Raw genomic sequence first — 25,532 nt, 5'->3', positions numbered from 1 at the left:
AACTTACTTTTCAAAGGCCACTGGAATAGAGCTTTAAAAACAAAACCCTGTCAACAGAAAGGGAACAGGCAGTGAGTATACTACAAACCTCCTTTGGAAAAGAGTTCCATAGCTCTGGGGCTGCAACAGAGAAGGCTCTTCTCTTAGTGGAGGCCTCCCTATAAGATGGAATTCAGAGCAAGTTCTTATCTGGAGATACTGAGCTGGGGAGGCTCATTCAGGAGGAAATGTTCCACAAAGATAAGCCCAACACCATCTGGTACTTATAAGGCAAGAACCAGCACTTTTAACAATATCAAATAATTCCCAAGCGAAACCCACCTGCCCAACTGCTTTTAGCAACATCTTACAAAATAGTAACATCTATAGGTAATTTCATTAGAATACATGGAAGAACATAAAGAGTTGTACTGGATCAGACCAACTGGCCACAGTGACCAACCAGATGGATATGGGAAGCCCACAAGCAGGACATGAGCATAACAGGACCTTCCCATTCATGTACTCCATACTACTGGAAGTCAGAGGCAAGCTGCTTCCGATAACAAGAGGTAATATATAGCCACCATGCCTAGTAGCCATTGACAGCCTTATTCTCTATGAATTTGTCTTAATTCCCTTTTAAAGCCGTCCAGGTTCATGGCCATCTCTACATCTTGTGTTAGCAAATTCCATAGTTTACTACATGCTGTGTAAAGTATTTCCTTTTATGTGTTTTATTTTCAATTCCTTTCCTAATGTTCAACAATATGGATTTATCTTTTTCACAGCAGCCGCACACTTAATTGATGTTCTCATTGAACTAGCCGCTACAGCTAGCTCCAGGATCCCTTTCCTGGTCAGTCACTGCCAACTCAGACCCCATCAGTGTATATATAAAGTTGGATTCTCCCTCCCCCCATATGCATGACTTTACACTTGCTTACATTCAATCACATTTGCCATTTTAAAGCCCTTCCCTCCAGTTTGAAGAAAGCCTTTTAGAGGTCTTCACTGTCCCATTTTGTTTTAACTACCCTAAATAATTTGGCATTGCCGGCAAACTTGGCTACCTCACTGCACAGCCCTAGCTCAGATTATTTGTGAAGTCCCAGTAGAGATCATTGGCAGACCCTGTTTACATCCCTCCATTGCAAGAACTGTCCATTAATTCCTACTCTTTGCTTTCTGTTCTGTTTCTGTTACTGATCCATAAGACCACCGCTTCTTTTATTCCATGATAGCTAAGTTTGCTCAGGAGTCATTGGTGAAGGATTTTGTCAAAAGCTTTTTGAAAGTCCAAGTAAACTATGTCTTCATATTACCCCTATCTACATGTTTATTGATACTCTCAAGGAACTCTAAAAGGTAAGTGAGACAGGAATTACTTGTGTAGAAGCCATGTTCATTCTTCTTCAGCAACACTTGTCCTTCTATTATTCCCAGACAAGCATAGCAGAAAAAGGAATGGGGGAGAAGCAGGTTTACACATCTACAATACAACAATATCTAGAGCAGACACACCAGAGTGCTGCTTCATATGCATTCATCATCTTTATTAGGCTAGCACTTCCAATATTCAAATTTGAGCGGTACTGTTAAAAAAAATATACTCACATAAACCTTAACTTATTATTATTTCTGTACATAATCAAACACAATTTAATTATCGTCCTGCCAAATTCAACCATTTTACACCATGTTTCTCTCCTCCCCCATGCCCCACCCCATGCCCCATATCAAATAACACATAACAGGGAATATTGAAAAATTAGTTTAGAATTTAAGTTCTACATTGAATTTGCTTGCCAAAATTTGGAGAATTTTTGAGAGAATACTCTTCCCCCCCACCCCCATTTTGGCTCCACATTCTGTAGTGCAGTTGTAGGTGATTGCAGGTCACAGTCTGCATACTGGTGTGGGAAACAAGAAGCAGAAACTAAGCCAGACTGTGCACTCAGTTGGTACTTGCAGGACCTGAAAGGACTGGCTTGGTCCACTTTGCTTGTCCTTCAACTTCCCCACAGTGAAGACAAGAGAAGCCAGTTCCCTGGCTAAATTGCCAGCTGGAAAAACACCAGCTGGCACTCTGGCCAGGGACCTGTTGATGTCAGGGAGTGTAGCCATGCCCACTGATGTTGTTTCACTGACAATGCTGGGTAGGGTCTTTCAGCTCCCCACTCCAAAGTAATTCCACACCCCTGTGCTAAGGACTCGCAGTCAGGCAGGTAGGCAGACAGCCCAAAATCTGAGTACTTCATTGGTTTATAAGAGAGGTAGGCAACCTTTTGGACCAATGGGCATGTCTGGCAATTTGAGAAACTGTCCTGGGCACCACCACAGAATGGCTGCCATGAGAGGCCTAGTTAATCATAAAAACAAATAACCTGCCCCAAAGACTTGAGTACAAGGCAGAGGTGGATTCTGAGCCCCAACATACTAAACAAGTTCTTTGAAACCACAGTTTTTTAGCGCCAACAGGAACCTATTTCACAGAAGGCAAACTCTTTTCTATCCCCACTGCCAGCCAATTCATTTCCCCCTCTTTCTCTCTCACACTCTGGATCATCACCCATTCTCTTTCTCCCCCACCCCAACGCACCCAATGTATCCTTCATGCATACATACTGTACATGCATACATATACAGCTCTCCCTCCTTCTCACTGCAAGCACAAGAACAACTACTCTCTTCAGACTCTCTCCAAGTCCCCAAATCCCCTAAATCCTTTCTCTCTCCTTTTCTATTTCTTAAACACACAGCCCCCATTTATTTGGACATAAAAGTCCACAACCTTGCCCATGTCTCCACGTTGCTCCCAACCAGTTACCTCAGCTCCTACTTGGTTTATGCTGCTCACCTCACCCCCCTGCCCTTTTCCCTGACCGCTCCCCCAAGCAGGCTTACAATGACCTTCTGGGCCCCCCTGATTTCCTTAGCTCCACCCTACTCCTAGCTTACCAGGCAGCAGTGACAGGGATCCCTTTTTCTGTTCCCCCTTCGTTTTCTTGGTGGCTGCACATGCTGCAGAGGAAAGCATTCACCAGCAGCAGCCTGCTGTCTTCATTTCCTAAGAATATCTCTTAGCCCCATGCATGACCCAGAGGCATTCATGGGAAATGAAGGTGGCAGCAAATGGAGGGCCTCACACTGTTTTAAAGTGATCCCATTTGTTGGTTTTTAAAGGGGGTAGGGCACCTCTGCACCCACCAAGGAAAGTGTCTAGGGGCACACGTTGCCTATCCCTGGTTTACAGTCTAAATGGAGGGTGCAGTGTCAGGTCAGGACTTTGGAGGCAATCCCCCTAGTGCGTCAGGGATGACTTACCACATTTTTTAAGTAACTGAAGTAATCCACATTCCTACAGTGGAGGCTGGTGGCTCAGATGTCAGTGGGGTTGTGAATTCACTCTGGGTTTCAGTCAGAACTCTAAAGGAGCTATCCAAGGCACTGAACCCATTTTGGGAATAGTGCTCAGCACCTTGGATATCTCGTTTAGAATTCTGACTGGTTGTGACTGAAACTCAGAGCGGATCAACAGCCCCATCAAAATAAGTGCCACCAGCCTCCACTGCACTACCATCTAAAGAGGGGAGGCCCTGTAGGACCAGAGTCTATTACATAGTTGCACTACTAGTTCTCCCTTCTGAAACCTTTATATATAGTACAAGGAAAGGAGGAGGAGGTGTTTTCCCCTCAAGGTGCACATCCCACTGACCCTAATCTCCTCTGGCATACTGTAAACTATTAGAGGCTCAAGCAAGGTACCCCCCCCACACACACGCGCACACAACACAACACACACAAAAGAGCATAGTCATTGAACAGGCCAAATTCTGTTTTATGCAAACAAGCCACATGACTAAAACATTTCTTTATTCCTATGGTAGATAATACACATTTTTAAATTAACTTTACCAGGAAAATTAGAATTAAGTTCTTCCCATCCCTTCAAGTCCCAACAATTCTTCATCCATTCCCTTCCGCATTCTGACATTTAGAAACAATTCCATTCATGACTGAAAATTTAAACAATATTCACCACGTAACTCTTACTCTGCCAACAAGGTAACTTTGTGAATAGAGCTGTTGGGGCCCAGCTCAAGACATTTTGCTGTCTGAGGCAAAGGACACCCATCCTCCCATTCCATGTACAAAAGCTGACAGGACTGGTAGTTGAATCTTACTTCAACACTGGTGAGGGGACAGTGGGCTTTTCTATATGAGGCATTTATCATGGGCTCATTATTCCCTATTCAGAGTTGTTTACAGGTTCTTAAGACGATGCCATGACACTCCAGTTTCATTTCTGTGTCTAACCAGCACTTTTGGCAAAAAAAAAAATTAGAGCGGGGAAAATGTGGCATTTAATCATGAAAGCGATAGAAAGCATGATTTCCTCTTCTGTATTTGCACCATTCTGCTATACCACAGTGCCAGCCAGAGGATATGCAGCAGGAAAGCAGGAAAGGAAACCCTCCTTGTGTAGTGCTCAGAACTCAGTTCTGTGACAAACCTGAGAGGAGATACACAGATTAACAGCCTCATGTAGAAAAGCTCAGTGTCTTCTGTTGCACCTGAGGGCAGCAGGCTAGCTTAGAGCACACAGGGAAGGCCATGTGACACAAATCGCTCTGTACTCCAACACCCTGCTGCTGCATGCTGCTCCCCAGCATGTTCTACATGAGGCAGCCACCTCACTCTGCCTATTGGTAGGGCCAGCCCTGAAACCTATGCCTTACTACCTATTTGCTAGGAAGAAAACAGAGTGTTTCAGTTTTACATAAGAGCCCTGCTGAATCAGACCAAAACCCATCTAGACATGGAGGCCAACCAGCTGCTGCTGGGAAGCCTACAAGTAGGACATGAGTGCAACAACACCCTCCTGCTTGTATTCTTGCAACTGGTATACAGAGGGATGCTGCCTGCCTCTGATAGTGGAGGTAATACATAGCCATAAGGACTAGTAGCCACTGATAGCCTTATCCTCCGTGAATGTATCTAAGCCCTTTTTACAGCCATCCGAGTGGAAGGCCACCATTGCATCTTGTGGTGGTGAATTCCATAGTTTAACTGTGCGTTATGTGAAGAAGTAAAGTTTTGGAGCAGTAGCACTCAACAATTTAACATTTATTAGGAACCAGGGCAGGGGTGACCGTACCATTAGGCAGAGTTGAGGTGGCCACCTCAGGCAGCAGATTCTGAGGAATGGGAAGCAGTGGTGAGGACAGACCTGTGTGTGCCACGTGGCCTGCTCTACACCCCCGTAAGCTAGCCCACTGCTCTCAAGTGCAGTGAAGGATGCCCTCACCAATCTTGGAGCCAGATTCAACTACCAGTCTGGTTGGCTTTTGTACATGGAATGTGGGGAGGGCACCATCTTGTCCTTTGGCTCAAGCAGCAAAATGTCTTGGACCAGCCATGAAACAGGTTAGTTTATAACCGTGGGACTAGTGACAGTAGATAATGTGTTCAGATGGAGACAAGGGGCTTTGAAATTATTAGAGAAAGAACTGTACCAATATAATTTCCATTTTGAGACTGGCAGAGCAGAACTGTGAACTGTAGAAAGCACCATAGTTTTTTGTGAGTGAGCAACTGGTTATGTTGCAACCTCTACTGTTCATGCTGGGCCTGGCTCCCAAATGGGTAAACTGCCTTAGGGAGGCATTGTCTGATGCTTTTGTAAGGCCAGTTGTATGTAAATGTCAGATGTACTAGAGATTAATTATCTGAGTGTAGGAGGTTGGCTGTGTGAGTGTAAGCATGCAAAGCAATACTAGCAAGAAGCTCTCCCTGCATTTATTTCTTACATTTATATTCTGCCTTTCCTCCAAATAGCGCAAGGTAGTGTACATGATTCTGCCTCCGCCTGAATTATCCTCACAACAACCCTGTGAGGTAGGTTAGCCTGCTCAAGGTCACCTCAGTGAGCTTAATAGGATTTGAAACTGGGTCTCCCCAACCATAGCCTGACACTCTAACCACCATAGCACACTGCCCTGATCCAAAGCAGGCATTTTAATTGTATTTGCTACATTCATACTCAGGCTTTTCCTCCAAAGGGCCCAAGGCAGCTCACATGGTCCTCCTCTTCCCATTTCATCCTCATGACAACAACCCTGTGAGGTAGGTTAGGCTGAGAGTTAGTGACTGGTCCAAAGTCACTCAGTGAGCTTCTGATCAAGTGGGGGCCTGAACCTAGGTCTCCCATATCCCAGCTCAACAATCTAATCGGTGCAAAACACTGGCTCTCCTTTAATCATGAAGAAGCTTTTGTGATGGTGTTGATCAAGAGCAAAATGCAAGTTTGAGAAAGAGTTGTTCCACATTTCCATTATACTTTCACATAATGCTTTCCCTTTTCCCACTGCAGACAGTTTTCAAAGATTGTAGAGGAGGTGACTGATTAACAGACGTTTGGACACCACTAGCCAGGTGTCATGATGTCACCACAGTCCAACTCTGCACAGCAAAGCAGTACAGAGACTCTCCATAACAAAATGCGCCTAAGAGCATCAGCTAGCCTAGAAGAGGTAGGCTCAAACTTCAGTTTGTAAGACAATGTCTCATGTGGAAGTATACTTGGTATGAAAGGTGTGTGTGTGTGTGTGTGTGAGAGAGAGAGAGAGAGAGATGAGGGGTGAGGGGTGGGGGAGAAAACATACTTGCAAGAGAGTGCAATGGGACAGAGTGCTGGGACTGCCACTCAGCCACAAAATGCTCTTGGCCGGGTCATCTATCTCACAGGCATATCTATCTCACAGGGTTCTTGTGAGGATAAAATGGCAGAGAGCCATATAAGCTGGCCTGAGCTCTTTGAAGGAAATGCAGTTTAAAATGCAATAATTGCCTAATATCCTTTTCGGGGGGGGGGGAGTGAGAGCCTATTATTCAGGTCTGTGACTGTAGCCTCTTAATTAAAAGGGGGGAAAGACCCAGCAATCTTTCTGATTGAGGGTCTGCCCTTCCCCCACCCCTCTTTCTTTCCACCCCTCGATCAGATTACGTCGGGTTACCCAAAGGTCAGATGAAGGCAGCTTCAGACAGAAGTGAGGCAGGTATAGAGGAGAACGGATGCTGTCTGTCCTCCCAGCCCCATCCCTGGTGCAAACGCCCCTTCACTGCCCCGCAGCTCCGCGTGGGATCCATTTGGTCCCCAAATTCTTCGCAGCATGAAAGGCTAACTGTTAATGAGCGATGGCAAAGGTTCAAGAAGAGCGAAGACCTTTGCACATGAATGCCCTCTCCTCCTCCTCCTGCGATGGTTCTTCCGCGGTTTCTCGCAAATACAACTTCAAAGCAGCGGTTATATGCTTGCTCGATGTTTTGTGTCCCCCCCCCCCCCCGCACACGCACGCAAAGGAAGGCGAAGGGGCGGGGGAAGCATCACCACTGTGGCTGTGGCCGGGCCAAGCAACGGCTAGTGAAAAGAGGGCGCGAAGGCAACGATTTGCCCTCGTGAAAGGAAGGAGCAGGCGGTTGAAATCGTTCCTTTTTCTTTCCAAGGCATGGATCTTTCTGGTTGCTGGGCTGTTTGTTCCTGGCAGAGGAGTCCCCCCACCCCACTCCCCTCCCCCCCTCTCGCATCCCGAAGAATAAAGGGCATCTGGGAGCCGTTTCAAGTGGACTTTAATTTGTCTTAATGAAACTCACAGCAATAATTCCCAAGCGCCCCCCTCGGCGCAGCTACCACATACCAATCGGCCTCCCTGAGCAAGGCAGTGCAAGGCGGAGGAGTTGTTCTCTGCACGCGCGCGCGCACCATTATTTGTGTAAAATTAGGTATTTGGAGAACCCACATTTTCCTGGGTTCCTGCGCTCCGTAACTAAAAACTAACTGGTGGCAAAAGAAGGAGGTGGAGGTTGGGAGGCGGGGGAGGCGGGCGAGATTGATGAGAGACAAAACAAAGTTTGCGCAAAGTAGCAGAACTGCGGAGGGAAAGAAAGAAAGAAAGAAAGAAAGAAAGAAAGAAAGAAAGAAAGAAAGAAAGAAAGAAAGAGGGGGTATCTGTCAAGTGATTGCGCTCTCCATGGAGATCCAAGGACCAATGGGAAAGGCAGAAGCTGTTTATGGAGGCGGAGCGTCGCCATAGCATCCACAGAAGCCTTTTGGAGCAGCTACTTATTGACAGTCATTCTGTTGCTTACAAATCACAGCGGCTCTGGAATAAAAGGGCTCTGGCAGCGAGGGGCGTCATAATTTAACCAACGGGAGAACAGTTGAAATTTACCCCCCCTTTCCCTTTCTTTTTTTCCTTCTTTTTCTTCACCCCACAGCACAGTCCCCGTTTAGTTGTAAACATCTGGCAGCAGTGAGCTTTCTTCGTAGGATCAGGTAAGATAAACGGAATTATTTATTTCGTAGGTCAGCGAAGAGAGGGGAGTTTAGTTGCATGTCTACATCACCTTATATTGTGAAGACGATATCCCCCTCCTTCCTAAACACACGATTCTTCTATAGCACCAAACCTTAATGTAGGACTGTCCCAGGAATCAATCAATGTATATAACAAAGCTTTCACTTAAGGGGGATGGAGGAAATTACCCATGGTAATCGGTAATTTCTGTGTAATATGTTTGGGGTTTTGGTTTAGAGATAGCACTTCAGGCTTCAATGCCCGTTCTTGGCCACTATCTCTTAGCAAATCCACAACCTGAATAACTTCTTGTCATATAGATTGCAAACAAGCTCAATAAGACTGCAAAAGTAGCCTAGGTATAAATTTAAACCTATCTATAAGCCTACTTAGCTCAAGTTGAAGCTAGTCTAGCTCCATATGAAGCCAATGGAAGCAATACTCAACCCTAAACCCAATATATGAGGTTAAATTCCACTGAAATCTATAGAATAATCAGATACCATATAGGGTGCCAACTGCCTTACATGAAAGTGCTTCAGTGTATCGATTGTGTTGCTGCAGATAGACTTTCCATTTTTACTGAATGTGTATCCCTAGGGTAGGTTTGGAAATTCCTAGCATTCTGGAAAGACATTAAACATCCCCTCTATGAATTCTGAAGGCAAAAACTAGGTGTATATTTAACACGTCTAGTCTTTTTTACAGCACAACTCTATACAAGTATATTCAGGAGTAAGCACCATTGAGTTTAATGGGGCTTACTCCCAGGTAAGAGTGTAAAGAATTGTAGCCTTAGATATCCATGTTCATATCTCTGCTGCTTTTTAAAAAGATGACAATGTTGCACATTAAATGGGAAATCAAATGAGAACTAGATAAAATATATACCGCTCCATATCACTCAGATTGATCTAGTAAAGGCTGGAGGGCGTCAGTTTTGTAACTGGCATTTATGAAACCGAAGAAACTCTTATTACCCAGAAGGAGGTACCACAGTTCATTTCAGTTGCATGTTTCTCTCTGGATTGTAATGGTGTTTCAAGAGGAACACAGCTACTTAGATTCTTGGCAGTTTTGAGAAAAATCTTTCCACAAAAGGGGAAAAACATTTGGGTGAATTCCACCTATCTTACTTCTACAGCCTACATAAAGCTGACTAGTCAAGGAGGAGGATTTGAGAAGGGGCTCCTACACCCAAGTGTGACTCAATTCTCTGGGGTTACATCCAGGATATATTTGGCTCCTTTGCTTTTAGTGTTTGGCTGGAAAACAACCCGCCCAAGTGTTTGTTTGAGAGCTGCCCAGTTGTTAGGGGCCTTGAACTTCTTCATGTTATTGTTGCAGGATTGTCACCCCTTGCCCTCTACCCCCCTTCCTGTTCTTCCACAATTCCTGAATGTTGGACCTGCCTATTTTGGCTTCCACTGACATGACTGACAGCTGGCTGAACACGCAGTCAGAGGAAGAGAAAGGTCAGGAAAGCAGCATGGTGGATTCAGGCAACCTCGATGACAGCTTGACCAGCCTACAGTGGCTTCAAGAATTCTCCATCATCAACGCCAACATGGGAAAGTCATCCTCTTCCCCGTGCAGCACAGATCCTCATGGTTATCACAAAATCCCTGGCTCTGCTGCACCATGTTCCCCCCTGGCTGGTGATCCAGCTTGCATGGGGATGCCCCACACCCCGGGCAAGCCAATCTCCTCCTCCACATCCAGGACTGCACATCTGCAAGGCCAACCCCTGGAAGACATAGATTACAAGACCAATCCCCATGTGAAGCCCCCTTATTCCTATGCCACACTCATCTGCATGGCAATGGAAGCAAGCAAGAAAACCAAAATCACCCTCTCAGACATCTATAAATGGATTACGGATAATTTCTGCTACTTCCGGCATGCTGACCCCACATGGCAGGTAGGTGGCTAGGACGGTCTGTGTCCTTCTGCATTTGGGCCTCTACCTTTGGAGAGAGGCCACCCAATAATGTGAGTGAAGTTCTAGTGCACTTGTAGTCCCAGTGTTCTGTTGATTCTCCTCTGAGGCTCAAGGCTACCATCCTAGGTGCCTTTGTGGCTTATTATGACTGTGTCTGACAATTTCACATAGTTTTTTAAACCTCATAATTCTTCTGTGAGGGAAATGCTATGTAAAGTAGGCTTATTCCTAAGGTCTTGAAGGAGGGAATCTTAGCTACTTGTCCAAAGGCCCTAAACAGCTGTGACAGAGCAGCAAACCCTTTCCTACATTCCTGAGATACTAGCACCCTACTTCCTGGATCGTCGTCCCTGAGGTTGGAGGACTCTCTGGCAAAAGAAGAGGAGCAGATCTCTTGGTAACCTACCGATTACATTAAAAAGCAACCAAGTGTTCCTAGTATTCGTGCTGTAGCTCCTTTTTCTGCTTCCTTCTCCCCGGGGCACAATTACTGTTGCTTGGTATGTTACCTATCAAACTGTTTTGCCTGGAGTAAGCACTTAGTAGTACACAGAGGTTGTTGTAAATGAGAAGGCAGAACAATGTAAACAGGCATTTTCTCCTTTTAAAGGTAGCGATGATCTATTCTGTCTCCATTGCAGGACAAATGGATGTGGATAACTGAGGGAATGATTGTCCCTTTTCTGTGACTCCAACAACCACAGTAACTATAATGTTGCAAGGATACTCCAGAGTAAAGGATGTGTCAATGTGGAAATGACAACAGGGGGAAAGAGAGGAGTAAGAGAGAAGGAAACAGGTGGAGGGATAAAGAGAAGTAAAGATGGGAAGATGACATATAGTGGCCAAGACAGAGATTGATTACATATTTAAAACATTGACCAGGGGTGATTCTCCCTCAATCTTATTCTGACAGCTACGGCCGCTAATCCAGTCAGTCACAAATGGGGATTTGGAGTAAAAGAACTACAAGGCTGGGAGGCAGGAGGAGCCATGGAGAGAGGGAGTGTGGCAGCTGACTTCCCCATCCTGTATTTTGGATAACGTGATTATTCCTCAAAAGTATCACTTATATATCTCTGGTTATTATGAGTATAAAAATATAACCATAACAAATGCTCTTAGGATACTTGTTCTCTAGAAATTTAATTTTGAATATACCCCAACTGTAGTCTGTCGAGCTTTGCCATGAACCTTGTGCCCCACCCTGAAAAAGTCTTTGTTCCCACTGAGATCTGGAAAAGTAATCTTATTAGGATGGCTTTGAAAACCATCCCCTTGTATATGGAACTAGCTTCCATGTTTAGTACCTGGACCCTATCAGATTAATTCCTATTATCCAGACTTTGGTTTCTCACAAGTAGGAGGTACACTGGGGATGACAGGAGCTGTAGTCCAATCCATCTGGAGGGCACCAGGTTGGGGAAGGCTGCACTAGGCCAATTTGCATCACACTAGGAGTGCATTCAAAACAAGCAACTGGTTCACACACTACTAGGGAGAAAGTGAGAGAGAAAGAAAACACTTTTAGGGGTATAAAAAGATAATATTACCTGAGGGAAAAATTACCTTATTTCCCCCAAATTCCTGCACTTGGGGGAATGGAAATCCAAGGTGCTGGCTGGATTAGTTAATACTTGCCACAGAAACCAAAGAAATGGATGTCCCTCATCCATGCCACTGGATGCTTCACAAGATTGAAGATCGGGAAGCATATGAAAGAAGGAGCAATAGATATGTGAGAAAAGTTACTAGGCAGGAGGGAGTAGTGTCTAAGAGTAGAATTGGTGGTATTCAGTACCTAAAAGGGTAAAACAAAACAAAACACAACAACCCAGAAATATTACAACTTTCCTCTAGAAGAGGCTTAGTGAACCCATCAGACTTTAGTGAAATTTACCTCAGGGCTGAGGGCTGCCATGAGAAGAAGCCCACAGTCAGTTTGTAAGACTGAACAAGTAAAAACCTAGATAAGAAAAAAGGGGGAAAGACTGCCTTTGGGGAAATCCAAGTAAGGGTTGTTCACCAGGGCTTTATAAAGTGCATATTGGACGCTGGCTGTATTACTGTAGCAACATCCATGTGCCTCATTAAGATCATTTGTAATTCAAATAGCCCTGGTGAGACAGTGACCCAGTTTGGATGGGCCACAGCGCCTGGCACCTGTGGGCTGCAGATTACATATTCAACCTCTGCTCGTCATGTCATGTGAACCTGGTGATCATGGGTTATGGGAGGGTTGTTTAACCCTTGCATAACCCACAGTGGCTAGGTTTGGACACAACGACAATCTCCAGTCAGGGGTTGAATATGCAAAATGCTGGCTGGCACACACATGCACGTGCTGCAGCTCACCATAGCTTAAACAACCCATGGTGGGTGTTCTGATCATGCAAACCAAGTCCATTGGTTATGCAAGGGTTATTTAACCCTCACATAACCCACGCTCACCAAGTTCACACAGCATGACAACCCCCAAGCGGGGGTTCCATATTCAAAATGGCAGCCACATGCTTCCCACATGCACCGCAACCTCATAGGCTGTGTCATGTGAACAGCTCCAGGGAAAACAGAAATTCACATCTCCACTATCAATATTATGTCCTCCATATCCATACAGTATGGATATGGTGGATGTGAAAACCAACATATTCCAAGCACCCACTGTAATCCTATGACAGGGCTGGACAACCATGACTGGACTGGACAATAACATTTTCTTCTCTCCTAAGTGATTTGTTGGTCAGTCATTTAGGTTCTACATGGCTGGATACAATGGTGATGATATCAAAGATGATGATTGTCAATTCATTGCCAGTCAATAGGCTACCAGCACAATCAGCTGAGCTTGTGCCCAACCCTCCTGATAGATCTTGTCCTCAGCTAGGTCTCTGACATGCCTGCTGAGGCAAGGTGCTCCTGCCCACAAGAGAGAGACACAGGACAGATGGCTTAAGGTTGGAGCTCCTGTTATGTCACCATGAGAATGCTGCTGAAACTGGTCTCAGTGTTGTGGTAGTGAGGGATTCCTACCTGTGTCATAACACAGAGAACCACTTAACTCTGCCATCACGCTGTGAATCTCTACTTCATACTCTTGCTGGCTACTGGTGCGGGGTGGGTGATGGCAGAGATCTAGATGGTAAGTAATTCTCAGTGAAACAACTGTGGAACACTTCCTGTATCAGAGAGGTCATTTTTTGGAAGATATACCTATAACTGTAATGTGTGTTCTGGACTTTACCTGTCTACTTAGCGAGAACCTCATCCTCTGTGGGGGCTGGTGGTCATTATTCTAGGCCCACTGGGAGAATCTTTGACTCTTTGGGAAAGTTAACTTAGAAAAGAACCTTCTTCCTTCTCCTCATTCAATTATGTGCTCTTTCACATCCGCATACATTCAGGAGCACCTCCCTACCATCTTCTTCCTCTGACTGCCACAGTAATTTCTCATCTAAATAGGTCTAAGTAACACTCACCAAGATGCACTCTTGTCCCAAAATGCTCACCAAGATGCACTCACCAAGGGACACTTTTCAATCTTCAATTTACCATTACCAAGTGAACCATACACTCTTGCTATGTATGTGTGTGTGTGTGTGTGTGTGTTTCATCCTATGTCAGGGGTGAGGAACCTGTGGCCCTCCAGATGTTATTGGATGACTCCCATCAGCATGGCCAATGGTCAGGGATGATGGGAGCTATAGTCTAACAAAGATCTGGAGGGCAACAGGTTCCCCACCTCTGTCCTATGTCAAACCTCTTGGGCAAGTGTTACATTCATCTGAATGCTAAAGACTCCCTCAACTGGGTAAAAACATTAATCTGAAGAAACCTCAGGGTTAGGTAACTGGAGTCACATCACTTGGTTTTTCAAAAGCTTGCTGGAAAGCAACCACAATGTATCCCAGGGAATCATGGATATTTATAGTTGGAAACCTGGAATATATTCCGTGGGGCCATTTTATAAAGTTACAGCTTCCAATAATCCACGTAACATTTGCATTTAACATATAATCATTGCACTTCTATTCCTCCACCCCATTTCTCTTCCTAGACACACTTTCAATCATTTGTGACTTGTTCAGGTTTTTTGCTGATGACATGAGGATATTGTTTTGAAATGACATTAATTCTGCTGCAGTCTTCTAACAAAAAGAGAAAAGAGAAAGAAGGGTAGAAAAGAAAGAGAAGAGAGAGAAAGCTATGAGAGGCTGGGATGTTCCAAGGACTTCATTGCCAAAAGGCATTTTCCACCACACTCCAATTTGTTAATTACAGGAATTAGCCTATCTTCTTCTTAGCTAGCAGTGCTAGTCACAAGATAATCCTACCCTTAAAAAGCATAAGTAAGAAACACTCTAAAATGAAACCAAAATGTTTAATTTAATTAAAACAAGACCCATCTTTTGGATGCTCCATTTGCTATATCATGTTATGCGCTCCTAATTAAATATGATAAGTTTCAGCACAAGAATCACCATTAAGGCACCTGCAAAAAGAAAATGGGTAATCAGGCTATTCAAAAATTATTTCACTGATGGCAACAGCTGGATTAAAAGTCAAAATAAGTGTATCAAAAGGGGAAGTAAGTCAACCTGTGTAGTATCTCTGAGCCTTGTATGAAGAAACCACGATGGATGATTCCAGTGAACATTAGCAGAAGCATCTCCAGTTCGTATGTGTGTAACTGTGGTGGCTCAGTTATCTCTGGGAGAAGCCAAGCAACTCCTGGGCCAATTACAGTGAATATTCAAACTGGAAGAACAGCTGGGGTAACACAAGTGTCCAACTGGTTAGGAGAATGGCAGAATGTTAGAAGCTAGGCATTTTTAAAAATAATAATCATATTGCAATTTCTCCTCTAAAGCAATGTATGCAATTTCTCCTCTAAAGCAATCCTCTGCAATCCTCAGAAGTAAATCAGTGGTGCTTACTCCCAGGTAAGAGTGAAAAAGATTGCAGCCTAAATATAGAAATATACAAAGTGTTTGCATGTCCTCAAAGCAACCACATGACATTTATGAACCTTATTCTATAGATGGGGATATTCTGTAGATGCATTGGTAATAGCACACTGCTTCATGGCTAGAGGGCCAGGTCTTCAGAATCCAAATCCAGCACTTTAGATTTGGCTTTCACACATAGGCAACTGCAGCCAGATACCAGGTAGTTTAGAAGAAGTAAAGGTAGTTGGAAGTAGTGAACTTTATCTGATACCAAGTTTCCAAACCCATCGTCAAATTTTTAAATCCATTAGGTTTCTCATGAGATTGTTCTAGAGCTGAGATGCAATGTGTTGCATCCAGAATCTGCCTTCCGCGAGAGGAAGGAGCCTTCTGTGAGAAGATCACCTGATTTGGGGGGATCCCCTCCCCCAAATACCAAAGCATTTTCAGGGGGCAGGAGGAGCTACCATCATGGGGAGGAGGGTGAGGGGAAGTTCATTTTTGAGGGTGCAGTTGATCCAGTATAAATCTGGATCCGATCTTTTATGTTTTATAGAATTAATAAAGGAGTGGGCAGAAAGGAAAGAGATGGGCTTTTGTCTGTGTGTACAAACTCCTGTTAGGTTAGGTTCTTTTTTCCTTTATTTTTAACAGTATTCAGTTTATCTTTGCAACGATGCAGGTGGTTTAATGGATTGTTGCAGGGAAAAATGATAAATATGCTAATTAGCTGGATAATAATCAACTGTAGACAAGCCCAGCAGATTTAAACTGACTCTAAGACAGAGGAGGGGAGTATTCTCTGACCCTTGTAAGATTTCATTAAACAGTAAATCCTGACTCATCGGAGACCAGCCCATTCGCAGGAATTTCTCCCCTTTTCTTTCTTTTTTCCTTTTCTCCAGCCATGTCCATGTTCTCACCCGCCTTGCCAACCCCAGTTCCTGTAGGTGCAGACACAGAGTCAAAATGTCATGCCACCCATAATCAGGGAGGAGATGGAGAGAGATTCCTGTGGGAGCTGTGTGCTTTGGAAAGGAGCCAAGATGCCCCGGGAGTTTCAGCCTAGAGGAATGGGTTTTTATTTAGCCCTCCAGGCATTCAAGCCTTGCTTTTGCTCTTTGGCAATACGGATTATGGATGAATAAGCATAAAGATATCTAGGCAACATTAAAAAAAAAAACAACCACCCTCACACACAATCCTCCACCATATCCAATCTCTTAACACCCTCCTGGCTTTGTGCTCTGTACGAGGGTGTTATTTACCCAATCATGGAGTTTGCTTTCTGATTGTGCACATCACTCTAGACACACACATTCATTCTTTTTAAGAATAGCTCTAAGGGAACAGAAAATGTTCTGTTGAAACCCTTCTTTGGGTCTCTCTCTTTCACACTGTTCTCAGAGCTACTATGATTTTTCTTTTTTTATGATGATTCAGAGGATGATTCTGTACAAAGCCCAATTCAACCCTAGAATGATCCATGGCAGCACAAAGATGTATGTGTGCGCACGCACACACAAATATAACCCAACAGACCAACAAGTGTGCAGCGTGAGTGGTGTTTGTGTGGTGTTCCCTCCCTGTCTGTGCTAGATTAAGTGGTTATTTCATAGAGTATTGCTGTTGTACTTAGTACCACTGCATACTGTGGTAGCTGTGGTTTCTGAGATAACCCATGAACTGTAGTCACAATTTCAGCTCTCTGGCTAGCATAGAATTTTAAAAGCCAGGATGGTTGTAAGATGCTGGGTTTACTTTTTTGGCCTGTGAAGTATTGGAAAGGGTTTTTCATTTCTTTCCTGAACTTGAGGATGTGGAATGGTTGTCTTCTCCATTCCACATTGCAGATGTTGCTGTGAATACTTTTACCTAAAATCAATGAAGCAGAAAGTGTGTATTCCATGGTCATCACTGAAGAGAGAAGGGGACATAGGGACCATCAGCAAAAAGACAGGGAGCCTTGGAGTTTATTTTTCCCTAAACTAAGAGAAAATATAAACTTGAATCCTTTTTTCCCTATTGGCCTCCAGTTCCTGTTTCATGCATCAAACCACTGTTGTTTTTGAGCAAGGCCCTGGTCCCTACAAAGGGATGAAGTATGAGGTGATGTTTAAAACTCAAAATGATCTTTTCAGTAGGTCACTGTGGCCTCCAGCCTCTGAGTGTATCCCTAGCTATGAATGTGGACGCTTGAGTCGCTTGGCTGAAGTGACCCAAAGGGCTTGCTCAGAAGTTCAGTGTATCCTCACTGTGCTTGAGACATGGAGCTCCTATTTTCAGACGCAGCCAACATGGACTATGTCTGTATCTGACTGTGAGGTGCTTCATTGGCAGGGCAGGTGGGGATATATGAATCTGTTGCAGGCCCCAACACGGCAAGGCAGCTTTCCTCAACCTGGTACCTTCCAGATATATTGGCCACGCTGGCTGGAAATGATGGGAGCTGCAGCCCAATAAATCAGGAGGGCACCAGGTTGGGGGCAAGGGTGCATCAAAGGGTGGTACCTCAATATGTGAAGATGGCTTCTTTCACATCTCCAAAGTCCCGGCTGGATTTTTGTTGTTATTCAAGATGGCAGCTTCTGAAGCACTTGCTGCTACAAAGGTTATAAAAATAGAAACACAAAGACTGGAGTGTGAAAACAAAGATATTCTACTGGAGTGGGAAAATCTTACCTAGCAATAAAATGGCTGTTTATAGGCTTCTTTTGCATTACAACGTCTTTAAAAACTTGATTCCCTCAGTACCATGCATGGGTCACTTTGGTTCTTTCTTTTACTCATTTACACCTTTCACTGCAGTACAACCAGTTCTGGTTCAGACCTAAAGTGCTGGATTTGGATTTTGAAGACCTGGTCCTCTAGCCATGAGATAGTGTGCTATTACCAATGCATCTACAGAATATCCCCATCTACAGAATAAGTTTAATAAACATCGTGTGGTTGTTTTGAGGATGTGCAAGACAAGGTATGTGAAACACTTTGCATATTTGTATATTTAGGCTGCAGTCCTATTGAGGACTGGGAGTCAGCCTGAAAGAAGCCATTCCTAGTTCCTGAAATATTAATGTAGCATCTTGATCATATGACGAGTGACACTCAGGGCATCTGCATTAGCTTTTTCTTGTATTAAAGGAATACCCTTCTAATTACTCTTCATGAGCTGGAGCTTATGGAAGTACAAACTTCTACCTTTTCCTGAAGCAGCACTACAGGACAGCAAGAGTGGACACGTGCTTTCCTAAAAGCTACTTCTAATCTCCTTCTTTACCACAACCTGCAGAGAACACTGCCGTCACTGCTAATGGGGACTATGGTTTATTGACAAACTTCAGTTTTTCTCTGAATAATTTACATATTCCCCCCTCAGTATTCTTTTTGCACTTTCTTTTTCAACATCAACATTTTTTTCTGGTGCCACCACTGGACTGGATCAGACATATTAGCTTGTCTGACTCAGGTGCAATCCTATGCTTGTTTAAACAGAAAAAGCCCTACAGCTCCCACCATTCCCCAGCTAGCATGGCTGGCTGGAGAATGCTGGGAGCTGTAGGACTTTTTTCTGTCCAAACAAGCATAGGATTTCACTTTTAGTGACTGAACAAGTGGGACCTACAACAAAATGTTGTTATATAACCTCACTTCCCAACAGGAGTGCTCCTATCATGATGTCACCCACCTATCCAGGCCCTTTTCCAGGATACACCATTCCATCCACCTCAATTTCCTTTTCTAACTGACGCTTAATATTCCATGGCTACTTAACATGCTTAGTGGCCACCATTGGTCTGTTTTTGGATTTTTAATCGCCTGAGTGTTTTACCATCTTTATGAAACTTTTTTTTTCTCTAAGATCTACAGACCTCAGGGTCCCTCCGAGCATATTGATACTTCTTTCTTGTTTCTCAGTGGACCCCGTTTTGGCTCCAATTCCATTGGCGCTCATCATCAAAGTTCACTATTAGGGGGAGTGTTGGAAAGATGGGAGCAGACTAGGACAGATGTGCCTATATGAACAATGTGAGAATGGATGCCTGTGTATTCTAGAGATCACTTGAGAGAGCTGCAATTTGAGAGCCGTGTGAGTGTGTGTGTGTGTCCATGAGCGATTTACTCTAAACCAACTGCATGTTGAGGTTGTTAGCGATACATGACACCGTGGCCATCCAGCAGCCACCCTGGAGCTTATCAGGGAAAACCGGATTTCCTGAAACTGCTTAAAGTTCAATTCTTTTCCTTAAGTCAGGTTCTCTTCGGTATAGTTGCTGTGTGCCCCAACCCCCGCCTTGGCCTCGGGTCTGCTAGCTCTGCCCAGGGGTGTGCCTTTCACTGTGACCCTGGTCAAGAGGTGTTTCCTGTGCGTTTCCCATCCCTGCACAAACCAGTTAGTATCTACTCAGAAGTAACTCCCATTGTGGTTAGTGAGGCTTGTCCCCTGAATGTGCACACCAGCATTTACAGAGATTCCCCTCAACTGAAACAGCAGATTTTGAAGCACTAATTCCCTAAAGTGCTTTCCCAAAGCTGCAAGTCTCTGTTGTTTGGTTTATTGCCATTCAAAAATAACTACTGCCACCTTCAGTCACTGGATCCTGCGCAGCATTGGGTTACAAAGGGGGCTGGTTTCCCATCCCTTCGTTTCCCCTCTGTCTTTCCTAGCACAAACATAGCGAGCAAGAGGCGGTCTGTGGCAAACCGGTTTTGGGGCCGCGGCGGCTTAGTGGTTAAGACGCTGAACTGCAGACCGGAAGGACAGCAGTTCGAGACCCGAGTGCTGCGTGACGGAGTGAGCTCCCATCTCCAGTCCCAGCTCCTGCCAACCTAGCAGTTCAAAAGCAAGAAATTGCAAGTAGATAAATAGGTACCGCTTCGGCGGGAAAGGTAACAGCATTCAGTGCACCTCGGTGTTCAGCCGTGCCAGCCACATGGCCACGGAAGCGTCTTCGGCCAGCGCTGGCTCTTCGGCTTAGAAAAGGAGATGAGAACCACCCCCTAGAGTCGGACACGACTGACTGGGGACACCTTTACCTTTTAGGGAAATTTTAGAAAATGATGTTTTAATGTGTAATTTTATTGTTTTTAAACTGTTTGTATTATTGTACATTGCCCAGAGTGGCCAGGTGACCAGCCAGATGGGTGATTAAGAAATTTAATAGATAGATAGATAGATAGATAGATAGATAGATAGATAGATAGATAGATAGATAGATGGAGTCTACTCAGAAGTAACTCCCATTGTGGTCAATGAAACTTGTCCCCAAAATGTGCACTCCCGGAGTTACTAGATTCCCAGGAATCGAAATAACACATTTAGGAGCTTTAATGTCAAAACTCTGAAGCTTCGAAGCTTCAATTGATCTCATCATTGGCTGATCAGGGCAGAAAGAACATTGTGTTCTTTTAGTGATTGTTCTTTAACAGGATAAATAATATGTGGGGCGGGGGGAGACAGAGAGAGAGAGAGAGAGAGAGAGAGAGAGAAGGAGAGTGATTTATGTAGTGACACAGGAGGAAACCTCCTGGGATTTTATCAAAGGAGAAAGGGAGGGAGAGCCTGGAAGGGGGGAACCTCTCTGATTGGTTGAGCAGCCCCTACCCATCAGATGACATTCACTCCAACCCCACCCCCCACCCGGAAGTATGTTCTGTGAAGCAACTTTTACTGGTGCGATACACTTCCTTCTGGAGCCCTGCACAGAGCAAAGCCAGCTCCTTGAAAAATTTGGATAAGCCACAATTGGCTTCTCCTTCCATCTCCTTCTGCTGTGGAGAAACCCCCTTGGACACACAAATAGGTCTGAAACTGCTATAAATGTGTAGTATAGACAGGCATGGCCTAAGATTTCTGTCCCTCTCTTTCTGAGAGCTCAGGGCAAATTATAACATTTTAAGAGAACCAAACCATGAAAATAACTCTATGTAGTCATATACCACACAAAGCAGATAAAAACCAGGGTACCAACATACCATCTCTCTCTCTCTCTTTGTACACCTTCCCACTTGCCATTGTGGCATCTAAAAACCACCACAAATGAAAGGTCTTGCTCAATACTTCCAGAAAATACTCTAGTTCAGAGAAGTGCATACTTGCAGGACATCCACCAAGAATGTAACTATTGAATGAATTGAATGCACTCATGATAAAATCAGAAAAGTGCCCTTGTTTGATCTTAAAGGCCATGATGAGAGAGAGGAGTCCATATTTTTCAAGGTAAACAGCAGCCTTCTCTAACTTGGGAATGTTGAACTACAATACCCATCACCCTCATCAATGGCCATGCTGGCTGAGAGCAATGGGAGCTGTAGTCCAAGACATCTGGAGAACACCAGATTGAGGAAGTTTGCCAGATTGGAATAAAGATGGCCCTCCATTTGTCTGTAGCCATCATACTTTTGTGATATTCCAGATTTGATGTATTTTAGTTTCACTGTTTCAAACTTTTCAGCCTTCTTTCCGTCTAGAAAGACCTTCATAATTGCATATGGCCATTTCAGCTCCATTCATGCTATATGTTCTACCAAGATGGGGTTATTTGCTAAATTACTTACATTATGCTCTGTTTTTTAAAAAATTGATTTCAGAACTCCATTAGGCACAACCTGTCCTTGAATAAGTGTTTCATCAAGGTGCCACGAGAGAAGGATGAACCAGGAAAAGGTGGCTTCTGGAAGATTGATCCTCAGTATGCTGACAGGCTGATGAATGGCGCCTTCAAGAAACGCAGGATGCCCCCAGTCCAGATCCATCCAGCCTTCACCGGAAGAATCCAACAGGATGCCAGTTCTAGTTCTTCTGCTCTCCAGGCAGCAACCTCTTGGAAGAACAACAACAGCATCCTGAAAATCAACATGGAGTCTCAGCAGCTGCTCAAAGAATTTGAAGAAGTTACCAGCGACCAGAACTGGAACCCAGTGGATGGGAAAATGAGCCATAAGCGCAAGCAGCCGCTGCCAAAGCGGATGTACAAGACAGCCCGCCTCGCCAGCTCCCCTATGCTTACTCAGGAAGAACAGACAGAGCTTGGGTCTCTGAAAGGTGACTTTGACTGGGAGGCGATCTTCGACACCACTTTAAATGGTGACTTCTCCACCTTTGAGGATCTGGAGATCACTCCTCCTATTAGCCCCATAACCAGGGATGTAGACTTGACTGTGCATGGAAGACATATTGACTGCCCACAGGAGTGGTGCCCAGTGGGGCAGGATTACGTCCTAACAGAATCCAACCAGAACAGCTTGGACTTTGATGAAACCTTCATTGCCACTTCTTTTCTTCAGCATCCCTGGGATGAGGGGAGAAATGATTACCTCTCGAGTTCTGTCAACATGGATCCACTCTTTGAACTTAACGACCCTTCTTTGCAGACAGAAATGAATGACTGGAGCAATGCTGGGTGTCTTTAATGAGAGACAGATCCCTGTCTGGAAAGCTCAAGATCATCCCAGATTGACCGGCTGTATGAACAAGATATTCCCCAGTGCTGCAGGACTTTACAAACAGAAGAACCCTCTAACAAATGAGACATCTTTAGAATTGGGACCAAGCGGATCACAGAAGTGGCGGGGGAGGGGGAGAGATCTGGAGAATTTGGCTGGATGTATCTGAACGCAACACATATGGGGAACTCTGTACCCCCAAAAGACAACAAATAATAATAATACAGTACTTATTTTTGTGTTCTTTTAAACAAATATGGATTTTTCTACTTTTTGGGTGGAGGGGATTGAAAAGGGCATATGTTCCTTGTAGGGGAGGGGAGGACATTTGAATAGGATGGAAGAGGTAGCCTTTTCCAGTGACTAGGAACATGCTAGATCATCTGTAATTTCCTCTTCCTTCTCTGGTCCATTTGTTCTCTCTCCTTCTCTCTCTCTCTCTCTCTCCTTCTCTCTCTCTCTCTTGTGTGAGTGTGTTTGTACTGTTTCTACCCAGGGAAAATGTCTAGGTAAAACATGGGTCAATTAAGTAGTAGGCAAATACAATTCCCACCTGTACTCTAGGAGTCGCAACCACCTGTCTACACTAGGACTAGTTTAGATGTTGCAATCTGTATACTCAGAAATGAATCAACAATTTAAGACTTTTAAAATAGAGCCTATTATATATCTATAACGAAACCTATATTTTTAGCTACAGGGCACAATCAGTAGAGTATTGCAGGGGTGGGGATGAAGATTGTTTGTAATAATGTTAATTAAGATTTAAGTGTACCAAGTGTTGGTTATACAGAGGGAAATGTAATGAAAATATGCAAGTGGGAATTCCTGCCAGGAGAGGATTTTTTTAAAAAATCCATAAATGGGGACCAGATGTTCTCTTGATGGTCCTTTTTACTTATTTTTGTATCTCAAATTCTTTACAGTTTTGCAGTCTTGACTGACTGTAAAGCCTCAACATGAAGTCATGGCAGGCAGATCCTCTAAAGTTATGGACTACTAACAAAACACTGTACCCTTTTCTAACCAGAAGCTATGAAGGAATTTGTGTGATCACATGACAGACTCTGACAAATCAGTTGACAAATCAGCTGATCAATTATGAAGGGCTATATTTTCCTCTCCTTTGGTCAGACAACCATGGGGACTGCTAAAATATTTATCTGCTTTAGTTAATGCCTTCTTACATGTGAGTCCCCAGCCACTGACAATTTAGTGTTGGCTTATTTTAAACAAAACAACTCCTAATGTTCATGTTATTCCGTGGCTCTAGACTTAAGTGGAGGACTATAGGCCAAAGACGGTATATGCAATGAAAATGGTAAACAAGAATTTAAAGCTTCACTCTGCCTTATTATTCTGTTTTATTCCTAGAACTAAGGTTGCCACCCAACTAGGTATTTTTAGCCCAGAGACAATAGTTAATTTGCATGCATCCAAATAAAGTAAAATATGCAAATTCACAATAGTCATGGAAGTTCTGTCTGGAAAGATGGTAGCCTTGTCTGGAACAACATCATGATATTTTGTATATGTTACCTGTTTAAAGAGATATACAACAGTTGCACTTTAAGGGTAATATCTCCATCTAGGAGATGGAGAAACTAATAGAACTTTCACAAAACACACTTATATAATTTCTTACTCTCCTGCGTCTCCCTGCTACCTTATGCATCTTGAAATGGTAATGTTCTCATGCACTTAATCAGACTAGTGGAGAGGTCTTGCCCTCAGTTCAAAAGCCCAAGAGCTATTTTTCTCAACGGCAAATACGATGATCAGTCTGTGATGCATGCATCCTTATAACCACGTGTGCACGAAGTAATAGGAAAAGGCATCTGGGCAAGTTTCTTTGTGAAATCAAAAATGCATGTCCATTAGATTACTGGAATGAAAGAATTAGGTTTCCAGGGGCAATCATTTGACTTCGAGATGGTTATTTCTTGTGCTAAACTCTGCATGTTCAGAGTTGCCAAAAACAATCCACATCATGGATAAATTAAATTACTTAAATTACTTTCTTCAAGAACAGAGAATCCAAATTTAGTTCTTTGCATTTTGCCACAAATGCTACTGCTCTGTGCTTACATTAGTGTGCAAGATGTGATGATGAACTATTGCTGTTTCATAGCACTTTTAGTATTCACTGTGCTTTACAATCATCCTCACACCATTTCTCTAAAGTAGCTCATTTTTTAGACAGGAGACTGAACACCTTTCCAAATGATCTGGGGTAGGGTGTGTGTATGTGCGCAATAAATGTATATTTGGTTCTGATTTGTTGTACCTTGTGTATACATCTTCTCCTGAGGCTGCACTTTGCTGTGGAAATCTGCCACGTTTTCCAAGCATGTGACTCTAAATATGATATTTTGTGTCTGGTGGAAATGCAATACTTCCCCCAGAGTGCACATTATCAGTCTAGAAAGGCATGAACAGGCAGCTTATCTACCATATCCAACCTCTGAGATTATTTTATGTGTGTATGGCAGCCTTTGCCAACCTGGTGCCCTCCAGATGTGCTGGACTATAACCCCCATCATCCTCAGCCAGCACATCTAGAGTGCACCAGGTTGGAGAAGGCAGACCTATGGGTTCTTCCAGCCTGCAGTTCTGGGAAGCACCAAGTTAGCCCCATATTTGGGGAGCGGGAGGGACATGCCATTTATTCTGCCTGCAGCACCAACTTTGAGGCATCTGCAAGAAGTTAGAAATCCTCCCAGAAATAAAATAAACCTCACCCGAGCATAGAGTTTTCCACCCCTCCAAGTATGAGATTCCTAAAGGGAAATGATGCCTTAGCTCCCTTGAGCACTAAAGCTTGAGCATCTTGCTGCCACCTACCCACCCATGATTATT

The 25,532-nt window shown here is 44.0% G+C and overlaps 1 protein-coding gene across 1 annotated transcript; it reads left to right on the top strand.

The window, feature by feature from the left end:
* Window positions 1–6,435: 6,435 nt before the first annotated feature.
* Window positions 6,436–24,943, top strand: FOXJ1 (forkhead box J1). The gene is made up of 4 exons (XM_084832364.1): window positions 6,436–6,515; window positions 8,260–8,317; window positions 9,687–10,260; window positions 21,819–24,943. The coding sequence occupies exons 3-4, from the start codon at window positions 9,739–9,741 to the stop codon at window positions 22,638–22,640; spliced, it is 1,344 nt and encodes a 447-aa protein (XP_084688490.1). The 5' UTR covers window positions 6,436–6,515; window positions 8,260–8,317; window positions 9,687–9,738; the 3' UTR covers window positions 22,641–24,943.
* The last annotated feature ends 589 nt before the right edge of the window (window positions 24,944–25,532 follow it).

Source organism: Heloderma suspectum, chromosome 2, assembly GCF_057233095.1.
Source record: "Heloderma suspectum isolate Gila_16-S chromosome 2, 16-S_ref, whole genome shotgun sequence".
In the NCBI taxonomy this organism is placed as follows: domain Eukaryota; kingdom Metazoa; phylum Chordata; class Lepidosauria; order Squamata; family Helodermatidae; genus Heloderma; species Heloderma suspectum.
This window is presented reverse-complemented; position numbering and strand designations above follow the sequence as displayed.